At 33.0% G+C, this 15,485-nt stretch overlaps 1 protein-coding gene across 1 annotated transcript; it reads left to right on the top strand.

Moving 5' to 3' along the window:
- Positions 1 to 3,852: 3,852 nt before the first annotated feature.
- On the top strand, positions 3,853 to 14,494 carry LOC143059428 (chorion peroxidase-like). The gene is made up of 9 exons (XM_076232920.1): positions 3,853 to 3,868; positions 4,914 to 5,054; positions 8,438 to 8,542; positions 8,834 to 8,944; positions 9,554 to 9,834; positions 11,137 to 11,141; positions 11,465 to 11,653; positions 13,318 to 13,478; positions 14,385 to 14,494. The coding sequence occupies exons 1-9, from the start codon at positions 3,853 to 3,855 to the stop codon at positions 14,492 to 14,494; spliced, it is 1,119 nt and encodes a 372-aa protein (XP_076089035.1).
- Positions 14,495 to 15,485: the final 991 nt, after the last annotated feature.

The raw sequence follows: 15,485 nt of genomic DNA, 5'->3' as shown, positions 1-15,485 counted from the left end.
TGTAGAAAATTGAATCTAATTACAATATATGATCGGTACCAATAGGATTTTTCCTTTAAAACTGCTGCGAGATGTGGTTTTAATTTCATTGTAAATAATCTACTAAAGTAAAAATTTCCACACACTTAGGTGTTTTTTTGTCAATAAATGGAAATATATCTGATGTCAAAAAGTTTTTTCTATATAAGGTTATCTAAAAATAATGCATGTTTTTGTAAAGTAACACACAAATATGTCATGTTTGTTCTGACCTTGTAACCATATGTTATGTACAAATTTATGCTCAACTCGTTGAAAACATTATAATTAATGATCGTATTTTGAACCAGATTTCAGTGACTGCGAGGACTCTTAGATCGGTATTTTGCGTCTTTTGACTCTTTTAAAGTTTTTTTTTTGTGGCTCGTGTCGATCCAATAAGTCAAGCCTTTCCAGATTGTTCTCTGACTTTTCTATTTTGCCACTGTTCTAGGTCAGAGGAAGGTTAGACTCTCTAATACATGTTTAACTTACACTAAATCCTCTGGAGGTGTATTGATTGGTGTTTTATTCTGCAATTGATTGATTGCTTGATTCCTTTATTTGGGTTTTCCGCCACCTTAAATACTATTGTGCTATTTTGTTGCAGTCAGTTTTATTAGTAGAGGATGCCGGAATTCCTGGAAAGAGTCACTGACCTTCGCCAGGAAAACTGACAATCCTAACAAATTAAGATTTGGGTCGAGTGCACCTGCCATGTGCGGGATTTGAACTCACAATCTCATTTCTGACCAGCTAGTGATACAGTAGTTTGACCACTCGTCCACAGTGGCCCCTTTATTCTATGAATGCATGATTTATTTTTCAGTTGAAATTGTCTTTAGTCTATTAACTGTGCCTTATCTTAGATCGGTACTTTCTGCTTTTGTCTTTTTGTTTGTTGTTTATGTAATTCATGTTCTACGAAAAATCAAACCCATTTCTGAATGTTTTTTACAGTGTGTTTATGTTTTTTCCATTTTTGTAGGTAAGAGCGGATTAAACCCCACCACATTCTGTATGCGAGTCTCATCCAAGACAGTAGACTGTAATTGTGTATGCCAGTCTCATCCAAGACAGTAGACTGTAATTCTGTATGCCAGTCTCATCCAAGACAGTAGACTGTTATTCTGTATGCCAGTCTCATCCAAGACAGTAGACTGTAATTCTGTATGCCAGTCTCATCCAAGACAGTAGACTGTAATTCGGTGTCGTTGGTTGCTGTCTGTCGTATTGCGTTCATTGTTGGGAAAAAACAGACTTCTGGTTTTCTTTTCTTTTTTTGTTGATTATTTTACATTATGTCATGCCGGGGCATTTTGTATCTTACATAACAATTGTATTTTGCTGATTATTGGTGGTCGTACGGGCAGAGTCGTCTCTACTTATTGTCCGAGTTGTCTCCAAGTTGTCACCAATATTTGTTTCAAAATTGAACAAATAATATTCCAGCCATGGTTTTTATTTCATTGTAAATAATCTACTAATTTAAAGTAAAAATTTCCACATACTCCGTTTTTTTTTTTTTTTTGTTTTTTTTTTTTTTTTTACCTTTTGTTTTTGGTCAATAAATGGAAATATAGCTGAGGTCAAAAAGTTTCTTCTCATATATGGTAATCTATAAATAATGCATGTTTTTGTAAATACATGTACGTCATGTTTGTTCTGGCCTTGTAACCATATGTTATGAACAAATTTATTCTCAATTCGTTGGATTTATACTAACAAATATACTAGTTGTGAAAAAAAAATATTTATTTTGTTAGTTTTAATTAGCTTAATATAAACCAGATTTCAGTGACTGCGAGGACTCTTAGATCGGTACTTTGTATTGTCTCTACTTATTGTCCGAGTTGTCTTCAAGTTGTCATCAATATCTGTTTCAAAATCGAGCAAATAATATACCAGCCATGCTCAGTATAGACAAGCTATTTTCGATCAGTGTCAATCTTTTATCAGACATTGAACTCTTAGTGGTGATTTTGCCGCTTATTGACTTGTATAAATATTATTATCCTGATTTAGAGTAATTTCTCGCAATTTGATTGGCTGATATTGTCCTAATAAATTTCAGTACAATTTTTTATTACGTCAATAGGAATTATCTCCCTTGTTTATTACGTCAATTGGGATTATCTCCCTTATACCATTGACCTAATAAAAAAAATTTAAAAAATGAGTTGCTTCATAGTCCTAATTTTTTTAATTTTTCACAGTTTTAGATTAACATGACTAAATATCTTAAATATATTTGGTTGATATTGTCCTTATACTGAATTTAAATATAATAATATGTAATATAACAAAATCAGGATAAATTCGTTACACAGTGTTCAATTGTCCTAATACGGAATTTATCGGGTCAATAAAATTCATATCGGGTTTGGCTTCGCCTCACCCGATATGAATTTTATTGACCCGATAAATTCTCGTATTAGGACAATTACACACTGTGTAACTAATAATGTCATTCGCAATAATTAATTCAAATTGTATTTTCGGTTTATAAGTTGATGTATGTTAACAAAATTTTTAAAAAATCTGATTCCATGATGTTTAATTATGAACCGATAATTACGTTTCCCCATCGCACCAACCAAAAAGTGTTTATTCAGTTTGGTTTGTTTCAATCAGCTGACAGGTTGGACTCAAATCTTATTTGATTAGGATTGTCAGTGTTCCTACCGAATGTTGGTGGTTCCCTCCAGGTACTTCGGCTTACAAAATTTAAATCCTGGTATCTATGATGAGTTTATTTTTCACACAATAAAACATGGCCGGCGCGAAATAACTCAAAAGCAGTGGTGACGTTGCTTGCTTAACGTTGTGTAGCAAGGAGGACTTTACCACTGTTTTGGAGTTTGAATATAACCAAGAGTGATGTAGTGGCTTGAAACGCAAAAAAACAATCAATCAATAATCTGCTGAAACACCAGTTACAAACGTTCAGTTACATTATGCTTGAGTAGTAAATTATCCTGAAATGAGTAAAGAGTAAAACAGAAAATTGTAAAAACGTAATCAATAGGATTATTTGCTTTAAGATTACTACAAGATGTGTTTGTTTTTTACTTTAAAAAATCTACAAAAAGGAAAAAAAATCCACATACTCCTGTTTTTTTTTTAAAGGAAAAAATTGGCCGATGTCAAAAAAATTTCATTTTATAGAAGGTAGTCCATAAAGAAAGCACGATTTTGCAAAGACTCAAGTATGTCAGTCATGTTTGTTCTAGTCTTGAAACCAACGTCAGTTAGTTCGCTTTTCTGTAATTCGAACTGTATACTTCATGACTAGTTTAAGTGCATGTTGTACGAATGTTACATTTGAAACAATGGCCATTATAAAAAAAGAACCAAGTTACCTTGTCAACAACATTTAAAATATAGGTTATTTGTTCAGTAATAATTCAAAAAACATGTATGAACACGTGTTATTGACGAATTCTTCATTGAACACATGTCGTATATACTTGATATTTAAAGAAACTTACTGTATACAATATTCCACAAGACACATACAGCTGAATATCAATACGTACCGGTAAGTCAGTTTGGAATAGAAAAGTGGGACTTGAATGAAAAATCATAGTTATATTAAAAAAATGATATAATCTCATGCTTATTGGTGGGATTCGTGTTGCTCATTCTTCAGTTTTCTATGTTGTATTTTGTAGACTGTGGTATGTCTTTTACGAGTTTCGTTTTTCGAAATCGTCTTATAAGTTCTACAGCATGTATGGAAAAATCTTGTTTTTGCATGACAGCCAATTTTTTCAATGAAAGTATAATATTTGACAAACATATGAGTTTGTTCATTGGTGGATATTTATCTCAATGGCTGTAACACTACGTACGTTCCTGTTTCCCTTATATCAAAATTCATACCCTTTCATAAATCGAATTGTGATAATCGTCGTCGGGGCATAAATGAGGAATTTGCATTATAGTGAGATCACATCCGGTTTCTAGTAGGAGTCGTTTTACTCAGTCATTAGTTTTCTTTGTAGTGTTTTGTGCAATTGTTACTCGTTTTTGGCGTTTTTCGTTTCTTTCAATGACGTTGTCAGGGTTTTTTTCACTTGCGGTGGGTTCCTAATATCCCCTTGTTAACTTTCTCCGCTCTTTTGGTAAATTACATTGTGTTAACGATTTTTCAAATTAAAATTAAAAACATTATTGTCCAGCAGTGAAATATGCAAATGGTGATGTTTCCTAGTCCGTTTCTATGTATGTAGGTATTTGTTTTTGTTGCAGTTCAATATTTCTGTTGTTCTGTTGTTTTCCTCTTACAGTTGATATGTTCCCACGGTTTAAGTTTGTTAACTGGGTTTTTTTTCTCAATCGAAATATGACTTTTGAACAGCGGTATATATTTGTACTGCTGTGCCTTTATTAAGTAAACCTTTATAAAATAAAAATACACAGCTAGTACAACAGTCCCAGACTGTATTGCACAGACCATCTATTTTTTTTTAATTTCAGTTAACGTAATACCATGAATTTACTGATCATTGCATTAGCAATTCTTTTGATATTTAACTCAGAGATTAAGCAAGGCGCTGACGCTGACGAGGAAGGTGAATATCATATTTTATCAATTAGATACATACACATTTCCACTTTTATTTGTGCAACAACATCTAAACAAGGAAGACTTATTCAACAATTATATACCCTCATTTACAAAATTCACACTATATAGTCCATAAGTATCCAGTACATGTCAATGAAAACTGGCCGCAATATAATAGACAAGATCGCGAAATAGGGCTTTAAACAGCCACAACAAATCTCAGACAATCATTTGTGTAATTCTTCGTCTTTCTTTTTCTTGTTATACTCTTTATTTTAAAAGATTTTCCAGGTCTTAGTTCTAGATTTTCTTTTCCCCATAGTACAAGAAACCTGTAACTCTTATGCGAAATATAGGACATATGATGGATCGTGTAATAACCTAATGAACCCCTCTTGGGGGAAAGCCAAAACACCACAAAGACGATTTGAATACGATGGCCATAAAATGGTTGCTTACGATGGTAAGTAGCTATGATATAATAGGACCATGTTCGTCAACTCATTGATACTAATATTCAGAAAAGGACTACTAGTACTGTGGATTAATCAATATTCGTTGGATACCAATTTTCGTGGATTTCGTGAGAACAAGGGAACCACGAATTTTGATGTTCACCCAACGAAATACTAATTTTCCAAAGGAGTGTATACAGCCTTAAGCAAAAATAACGATATAAAATATGCACGAATATGCAAGTTTTCCGCTATCCACGAAGATTGTTACCCACGAAAATAAATGAATCTACAGTATTTATAATAATTTTTGTTTTAATCCAGAAAGCCTTCACAGTCCCTTAGTACTCCTTGTGATATTTTATTGTTAAACTCTTGAATTGTTATGCATATTAAGTTTCTGTTGACAACGTAAGTTTGTTCAGTTAAGAGCTTTTTTAACAAAAACAAACCAATCAAATTACTAGAATTGGTGTTTCAAAGACCTTTTTGTTCCTAGAATACTGAGTAAAGTTTCAGTGGCGAATCCATGGAGTCCATGAGTTGGAACCCCCCTTTTTGACGATTAATGCATTTGAATGGGAACATATGATTTGTGCCCCGTCTCCCTTAATACTAGTTTGGGACCCTCCCCCCCCCCCCCCCCCATATCTTGAAAATGGCTGGATCCATCTCTGTAGTCCTTTTCACAAAAAAAAAAAATCTTAAGTGTAAAGTTATCGTAAGTTAAAAATATTCCTTAATGATTCAACTAAATATTATTTTTTTTATGACTGAAATAATAAATTTGAGACCCATATATCAACCGACCAAAACATTATAAATCTGCGTTCAATTTTATACTAAAGTCTCTTCGTCATAAAACCTTACTCAGTACTCGGTGTTTCTCTTGGTAAAAATATATGTTCGAAAAAAATAATTCCAGCATTTTGGTTGGTTATTATTATAAGTCTGGGTACGATAATGCTACTCGATATTGTTTTATAACCGCAAGGCCTGGTTAAATATTAAACATATTTAAAACGTTATACTAATGTGGGCTATGTACGTAGTGATTTCGAATCTTTATTTCTATAGATGTTATCACTGCAACTTTTCCTTATAGACATAAAAAGTCAGTTTGATTATAATTTGATAATATAAAAAAAATGAAAATGTACTCATGATATTCTTGGTTTTTTTCAGTGAAGGCTTATTCATTACTTATTTGATTTTTTTAACCAAATGTTATGATGTAAGTTTAATACGTTCCTAATCCATTTGTAGATGGTGTTGATCTTCCAAGAGGTGGATTTCCAAGTAATTTACCGAGTCCAAGACTTATCAGCAACAAATTGATGGCAGATGAATTGGGACCCGATGACCAATCATCTCGGACATTGTCTGGACAGCATTTTGCTTTTGGACAAGCACTTACCCACGATTTCATCAGTACAAAGATATCAACTGGTACTAGTTTAATAAAAACTTTTAATTCTTTTAATATTTTCGCGGATACTCTATTCGCATTAAGTCGGCTTTTTTAGCCCACTTCGTAGAAATATATAATAATTTCACGATTTTCTTATTCGCTTGATGTAGTTAGAAAAGAAAAAAAATGTAGAAGTTTTTGCGACGAATTATATTCACGTTATTTTTTACTACTCGCGATAGTCGCAAGAATAAATTGCTCGCGAAAATTAGTTAGTTAACAGTTTTAATGATAGCTTACGGTTGAATCAATAAATGTACAGAGAACAAGAAATATCCCATTGGTGATACTATATTGTGTACTTGGTCTGGATCCTATTTTAAGAACTCAGAAACGACAAATAAACTGCACTTCACGCTTAACTTCATTCAATTTTTAGAACAAGTCCTGCTACATGTTCTACCTTTCCAGACCTAAGAGCTTTTACAATTGAGTAGCGGTCCCGCTAACTAAAAGACCCAAAATAGGAATCTAACGATACTATTTAGATTAATTGTGTGAGTCGTCCTGCTGTGAAACGTAGTTCATAATGGTATATGATATCTCCTCAACTGAAAATACTCCTAAGATAAAACATTTCAAGATATTAACAACCTATAAAATTCAACTGTCATGTTGTATTATTCATTCACAAAACGTCTCTGAGATTAAAAACATGCGCACGTGTATATCGATCTCCAATTCATCCATTGACCGTTTTGATAGTAATGAGTTGATGTAAAGTTGCACATCATTGTCGGCATTGCATGTTTTCCATCATGTTATCTAAAGAAAGAATACTTTTACTGAATGTAACACCGATATTGTCCGTATATAGCATATGTCCCTTTTCTATCTCCTTTTTAAACTACTGGGAATATAAACAAATTTTTGTGATAAACTTTTGTTTCTTTTACTTTAAATTAAAATAAAAAAAATAATGGTTTTTAAAAACCGCTGTCTCACGACTTGTATAATGAGATCCTTTATTTTAAGATCGACGTCTGAATTGTTGTGACAACAAGGAGTAAGCATAAAACCACAAAATTACGAATAAACCACCAGCTGATTTATGAATTATTTTTTTTCCTTGTGGCTTATTGGATTAATTGCATGAAATCTATAGTATTTTAAGTATGCCTTGCATGATTTGGTATATCTGATTTTTTCAACAATTTTACCTTAATCATATCATACTTTGGCCTAACCCGAATGATTCATTAAGTACCGCCATGTATTCAATCTAACCTATATAACGAAGTACCAGTCGATATCTTTGTACTATGAAACGAATATTATTTATAACCACTATATACATGTATGCTGTTTAATAATGATTATAGAACATGGCAAAGTGAGGTGGTAATTTTACCTATTTGTTCGTCTTTAGAAATTGATATTCAACATTTTTTATGCATGGCATTTTCAATGAAAACGGGCAACTATGTATTTTATTTGTAATGTTTTATTTAAGCAATAAGTTATGTTTCCCATTTCATACTATGTTATCTTTGGCTTAAATTTCCCATTTCATAGTTTGATATATAATCCATTTGTTTTGTAATGTTTCATTTCAGCAGTAACAAATGTTTCACATTTGTTGTACCTGGTGATGACAAAGAACTTACCCCAGGTTGCAGAAGCTTCCAAAGAGCTGACAAATCCCCGGATGTGACAGGTAATGATTGTTACTTTTATCATATATGGGGATCTGGATGGGGCCTACAAAAGAGAGAATAAAATGTGTTGCATACGGGCAAAGAAGTTAAAAGATTAAAGAAAAATATAAAATAAAGAAAAATACGGTGTGAATTGTAGATAATAAAGAATACTGGACAAAAAAGCGATACTAAAATATATTGTTTTCCCAATCAAAAGCGGGTAAGTCCTATTCGTACCTTCCTTCCTTAATCTGTGACTGAAAGCAATTACTCCTTTCAGCTTACAGAGAACAGATAAACGATGTCACATCATATATTGATTGCAGTCATGTATATGGTAGTTCTGATGCACAGTTAGCAACCCTTAGAGATACGACAGATTCATGTAAGTATAGTGTATACGAGTGCAGCCATGTAAATGGTATTTCTGATGCACAACTAGCAACACTTAGGGATACAAGGGATTCATGTAAGTTAGCAGATGATCAAAAGCTCAAACACATCAAATCAAAAGAAAACTACTGTCATCTTCCTAACATGTTGAAGTTATTTCCTTATGTAGAAAATGGTTCATTAAACCTTGTTTTATACTGCTAGCTAGATAACGGATATACAGTATGTAATTAAAAATAAACAACGTGATCACATTACTTTGATTTCACCAATTTATTTGCAGTTCTTTTGAAAACTTCTCCTGGAAACAACTTACCTGAAAGGAAAACTGGATTTTGTCGCAGGAAACCAGAATCAACAGATTTTTGCCAACTAACAGGTACAGAAATATTCAGTATTCGTTTGTTAGATGGACTTTTTGGTGTTTTATCGCCATTTTCAGTAATATTCACTATTTTATGGTGGCCATTGGGGTTGTTCGAGGAAGCCTGAGAACCAGAACGAACCACCGACCTTCGGCAGGAAAGCGAACAATTTTATTCAATTACGTTTGAAGTCCAACGCTAACTTATATTTCAATTTCATTTTGGCGCTTAGTTGTCTCATTGGCAATTATACCATATCTTTTATATTTAGTTCCTTTTTATATTTAGTATTTGTGGAAGGCATTAGATTTTGACGTGTTTGCTTGAAACAACAAAAAAATACCTTTTATTGTTTTGCAACACAAATTTGAAGTTTTATTTAGCAACAATCAACAATGACATTATAACAAAAATCAAAGATTCAAGATACAAGATTTCATTGTAAAACAACGCTCAGACATATATAATTATGTGTGTGTAACATGAGGTAAATATACAATAATAACCATGATTTATAATACAATGGTAACATTTAAAAACAAAAAACAAACAAAAATTCATACAAATCAATATTCAGCTGATATATCAAAAGTTTTAGATTGGCTTAGCTGTCATTTATTTTCTTCTTCTGAATGTAGGAGATTCACGAAATGACCAGGTACCTAGTCTCCAGTTAAACCATCTTGTTCTAGTAAGGGAACATAACAGGCTCGCAAACATGCTAAAACAAATCAACCCGTACTGGGACAATGATCGAGTCTTCGAGGAAACACGAAGAATCGTCATAGCTGAGATGCAGCACATTACATATAACGAATACCTACCAGCAATTCTTAGTCCTAGAACAATGAGAAAGTTCAACCTTAATCCAAGGAAATGCGGATTTGATGACTGTTATAGTGATAAAATTGATGCCTCGGTAAGGAACGCTTTTGCAGCAGCCGCGTTTCGGATGGGCCATTCACAAACGATGAGGGAGCAGTCATTGCTTGCAGATGATTATAAGACCAAAACTACCGAACTTCTTGTAGATAACTTTTTCATGCCGCACATTGTTCAAACAAATCAAGGCGCCAATTGTAAAGATTTCACGCGATGGCTGACATTTACACCAGCTGATAAGATTGATAGGTAAGACATATATGCGAGCCGACCAATACTGTTAGAACCGATGTATAAAACAGTGTCAGATATCTGACATTGGACTCGGACTGAGTTTTACAGTGCCTATTGCTGTGTGTTCATTTATTCTACATTGGAAAGATTTGTAGGGGAGGGTTGAGATCTCACAAATCCTGCTAAACCCTGTCGCATTTTTGCGACTGTCCCAACTACCAAGCCAGAAACTTCTGACGTTTGTTAGTCTTGTATGTTGTTTTTATTTTATTTTGGATCATTTATAAGTTTCGGAGTTCCGTGTGACGTCCATTTTCGCTGAACCAGTATACATTTTAAGGGATCAGCTGCTCGGCTCCGGATCCGGGATTTTCATTCCATTAGGAGTCTTGTAATGGTTTTGTTGTCTCTTAGACACGTTCCCCGATTAAATTCTCAATTTTATTATATCAACTACAAGCAGTATGTGGGCATGCGTCAATATGAAATTAACACAACTGTTACTGATGATGATCACGCTAGATATCGGCACACGTGGTATTCAACAAACGAAAAGAGACATCATCTATATATCATTACGTATTTAATTTTTCAACAGTCTAGAAAATGTTGTTACAACAATTAGAATATATCAACTTTTTTTTCAAAAAGAGTGTGTAAAATGCTAGTGAATACCAAAACACTGAATTCTAGGTAAAGTATAAAACCTTAAAAGACGCAAAATCTAAGATAAGATGTTTTATGATTGCTCACTACAAGAAAAAACAATTGACGTAGAACTGATCAAAGGTAGGTTACTATACGGCCTCAACATAGTAAGGCCTTCAACAATAAATAAAATCATTACCGTATAGTAAGCCATAAAAGGCTTCTATTGGCAGGTCTAGGACTGACGTGTAACTGGATGTATCTTTAACAGTCAAAGATAAAGAAAAAAGTAAGTTACTATACGGCCTTCAACAATGAACATAACCCTTACCACATAGTTAGCCATAAAAGGCCTCTATTGCCAGGTCTATTTACTAGGGGCGTGTGACTGGATGTATCTTTACAGTCCAACAAGTAATTGGTTGTTTAAATATGGAGCTACCATTTAATTTCAAAGAGTTGGTATGTTTTTTTTAGTCTGAGTCAGAAATGTTTTTGTGCAAAGCGCAAACATTTTTCTTTTAGTTTTTGACGCTATCAATCACATTATTTTTTTCAAAAATTTAACACTATCCAAAATTGGGAAAATCTGGGTTTAGAATATTCTTTAATCATTGGCTTGACCACAATATTGTTTTCCCATTAAATTTGTGATCTTAGGGATCCGAATATTTTTTTTAAAGAAAAACAAAACCTCCATTATGAAGTTAAATGGTCGTTCCCTTAGAGATCGGTTTGTTACTCTTTTGAAAGAAATATAAAGGTCAAAATCTTTTCTGTTATAGCTATGGTGTGAATGCAATGCGAAACAGGCTGTTTAACCGTAGTAATGATTTGTTTTCCATCAACACACAAAGGGGGCGTGACCAAGGTGTACCAAGCTACAATGACTGGAGAGAATTTTGTGGACTGAAAAGAGTCACGTTCAAAGACTTCCCTAAAAAGTTCCAGTATGACCTCCAAGACTTATATGGGTAAGTAATGACAAAAGAAATTAATTGATAACGTAATTTAATTACGGACATTTTTTCAACTTATGACTTGTGGTAATCTTATTTGGTCTTATTTTTACATGTTACATGTATTCGTGTGTATTCCCTTTAATTAAAATAAAATTTTAAAAAAGGTAGTTTCAAAAAACAATGAGAATATCTGAAGGTGGTTTATAACACTACAGGGAGATATATTCTGTAAAAATCATATTGTTCTATAGTGTGAAGGAAACATTATACCTCCGAGCATCGGATCAAATTAGTGTTTCTCAAAAAGCTATAATTCCAATGATTTTTTTTCAAATAGAGTGTGTGGTTCATATGTTGTTTTTTTTTTATTTTTATATTTTTGCTATTATATTATATAGGGGGAAAGTAAATAGTTTTCAAAATTTCATGAAAATTAACGAGTCAAATTATTTTTTAGTTGAGGTGTTTGGTACAACCTAAAATTTATTTGGTGAACTTTGGTAGCAATACACAGTTAGAAGTTTAGTTTCGCATTATGGCCCATGTGAATTTTTTAAATATGAAAGTTTTTGTACAATAAAATTGATTTTTAGATACTTGAAGAATAATATAGCCTTCTTAGTGGGTTTATATGAACATTTAGATTGTTTTTAACATGTTTTATAGGCCATTTATATGATTGACAGTCCGTATTTTCCTATCCGTACCGTCCATAGGTACATAAATTATTTTAGTGTTTATCAACAAAGATTTTGCGCTCGATCTTTTCAATTCAATTTTATGGAAAAACGAGCAGAAAAGCATATGATTTTTTTTTTACCACTTGAAAGATATAAACCTATGGATTCAGGAAAGGTTTCACTGTAGTTGATTGAAATTTTCCTTTAGACCAAATTTTGGAGACTTTTGTGACATGTTCACCCCCCTTTTTTTGCTATATTTTGTATCTAAGAAATGCAGATTGTTGCCATGGTTACACCCAAAAGGGAGTATATTTCACCCTTATGACAATCAGAAATCAAATCTATGGAAGATTCTCTTTCTAAGTATATACATGCATAACACACATATAAAGACTTCTTTGTTAGACAGGAGGGGAAAGAGGGTGTTTAAAAATTATGAGTGTAAATTTTAAGTTTTTTTTCCTAACTGTGTATTGCTACCTTTACTAAAAAAGCAATCCAACTACGATATTGTAGCACTACAAAGCCATTACTAAGACCTCTGCTTTAATATTATGGAGTATATGAGAATACATGCAGTACAGCATTCAGTAATTTGTTAGTTGTGATATAAGGTCAACGACTTATTTAAAAAAAACACTAACATATTTACAATTAACGTATCACTTCGCTCTAAAGGCCGGTCGAGTGACACGCTGATAGTTAATATGTATAGTAAGAGAAAAAAATATGGCATATCGGAAAAAAATTGTACAAACAATTAATATATCAAATATATATATGTTGCAACATCGGGGGTTTATGATAATAAAAGGGAGGGACTAAGGGAAGAGGGCTCAACACAGGGTTCTGTACCCACGGACATATCATGCCTATGTTTGTTTCATACTTATCACATCATAAACTGACGTCGTTACATATCATATTTGTTTATGCTCATTTGTCCATTTTTATTTTACTTTAAAAGACTAAGTTAGAAAATTATATTGTTAGATCTTGTGACGAAATAGATCTGTTTGTTGGTGGACTTCTTGAAAAGTCAAAGAACGGACGTGTTGGAGAAACATTTGAATGTATAATTGGTAAACAATTTCATCTGACCAAATATGGAGATAGATACTGGTATGAAAGGAAAGAATGTGGTTTTACAGAAGGTATGAATAGCAATTAGTACAACCTACTGTAAACTGGTCATAGTACATTACATTATCATGTCAATATAGGTTTTCGGGTAGGAGAAGGGGGTGTCATATTGATTATATCGTTTTATATTTTCTCGACCGGTTGAATTATTTTATTCTTTCGTCCAAATTCTATAACGATGTAAACCTTTTTTAGATTTTTTCTAGATTTACTTTTGTGATGTCACTCAAAATAAAACCATGCCTGATGACGAAAATATTTTAGGAGCTACTTAAAAAACAAATTATCCCATGGGACCCCAAAATATCCTATGGGATTTTGCCCTGTCCCATGGGATATTGAAAATGCCAAGTTTTTCTAAATCAAATTGCAATATATATATAATAATAACAGCAGAAAAGCAATGAAATTATTGAATCCCATGTAATTCTGCACATTTTGGTGATATACACGACACTGCAGCTCTAAGGAGAGGCGAGGGCGGATTTGCAAATGAGTGTTTTGCAAATTAAAAGTGTCCAGTGTTAATAACATGACGAAATCCGCGTCCCAAAATGTGGAGAAAAGTGAAGAAATTTCTCCGTTCTCGGCATTTAAATTTTAAAATACACAAAACAATCACAGAATAATATTTGATAGTCGCAAAAGAAGGGAAAGAGGGACGAAAGATACCAGAGGGAGAGCCAAACTCATAGATAGAAAATAAACTGACAACGCCATGGCTAAAAAAGAAAAGACAAACAATCAAAAAATAGTACAGAAGACATAACATAGAAAACTAAAGACTAAACAACACGAACCCCACAAAAAACTGGGGGTGATGTCAGGTGAAGTTACATGTAGATGTTAGCTGAAAAATACATGTAAGTCACTAATTCCAATAAATGTGACATGTGTGTTTGACTGATTCCTTCCAGCCCAGCTTAATGCAATCAAAGAAATGACAATGTCGAAAGTGCTCTGTGAGAACTTTGAGTTGGATCGTATTCAAAAGAAAGCCTTCTTACGACCTAAAAACAAAGGGTAAGCTATGGTAAATATAGTCAATATTCAAACATGAATAGTGCAAAACTATTCATTTTGAGAACCTAAATCACACAAACACTTTAAATTTCGTGTCTTAGAAGGGAGATGATCATTAATTTGTTGACTGTACTTTACGGTTAAATACATATATAAAGCAGTTGATAAAAGTGAAATAGAAATATTTGTCGTGTAGGAACTCTAGAAGCATGAATTCCATGTTTTAACGCTGTTTGTCATCCATCTTTAATTTGTATGCGTATATATGAAGAAGATGTGGTATGGTGATCAATCAGACATGTGCAACTTTCCACAAGAGACCACATGACACAGAAATTAACAGCTATATAGTTATCAAAGGTACCAGGATTATAATTTAGTTTCGTCTACATACTAGTAAGACTCATCACTGACGCTCATATCAAAATATTTAAAAAGTACAAAGTTGAAGAGCATTGAGGATCCAAAATTCCAAAAAGTTGTGCCAAATACGGCTAAGATAATCTATGCATGCCTGGGATGAGAAAATCCTTTGTTTTGTAAACAGGCCTTTCGGCCTTCAACAATCAGAGCCCATACGTTCATTTGGATTTTTTTTTTATGAAAATAAGAATTTTTGGTAAAACAATGATTGCCACAGAGTCTTTCAAAGTTCAGATGAAGTAGTAGTGTACATCACATAGGTTATCGTTTGGCCTTCAACCACGAGCAAAATGTTCTGATACTGTCTTAATTTTTATCAACGTTTTTTTTCTAATAATATAATAACTATCGCATTATCTCTCTTCATGTATGCATGTATAATTTTTTCCAATATGGATATGTCTTCATGATGTGACCCATTACATGAAAAGGATGTAAGAAAGCAATCAACAAGTTAACATTTGTGTATAATTACACAGTATCATGGCCAACTATTGTCCTCAGTGTAAGCCAGTACGAGTTATCGCGCATGATTTTGATTTCTTATCCGTCTGATCAGTCTTTTCTGTGTG

The sequence above is a fragment of the Mytilus galloprovincialis genome, chromosome 14 (genome assembly GCF_965363235.1).
Source record: "Mytilus galloprovincialis chromosome 14, xbMytGall1.hap1.1, whole genome shotgun sequence".
NCBI classification, from domain to species: Eukaryota; Metazoa; Mollusca; class Bivalvia; order Mytilida; family Mytilidae; genus Mytilus; species Mytilus galloprovincialis.
The sequence above is the reverse complement of the archived record's forward strand: the minus strand, read 5'-3'. Positions and strand labels throughout refer to the sequence as shown.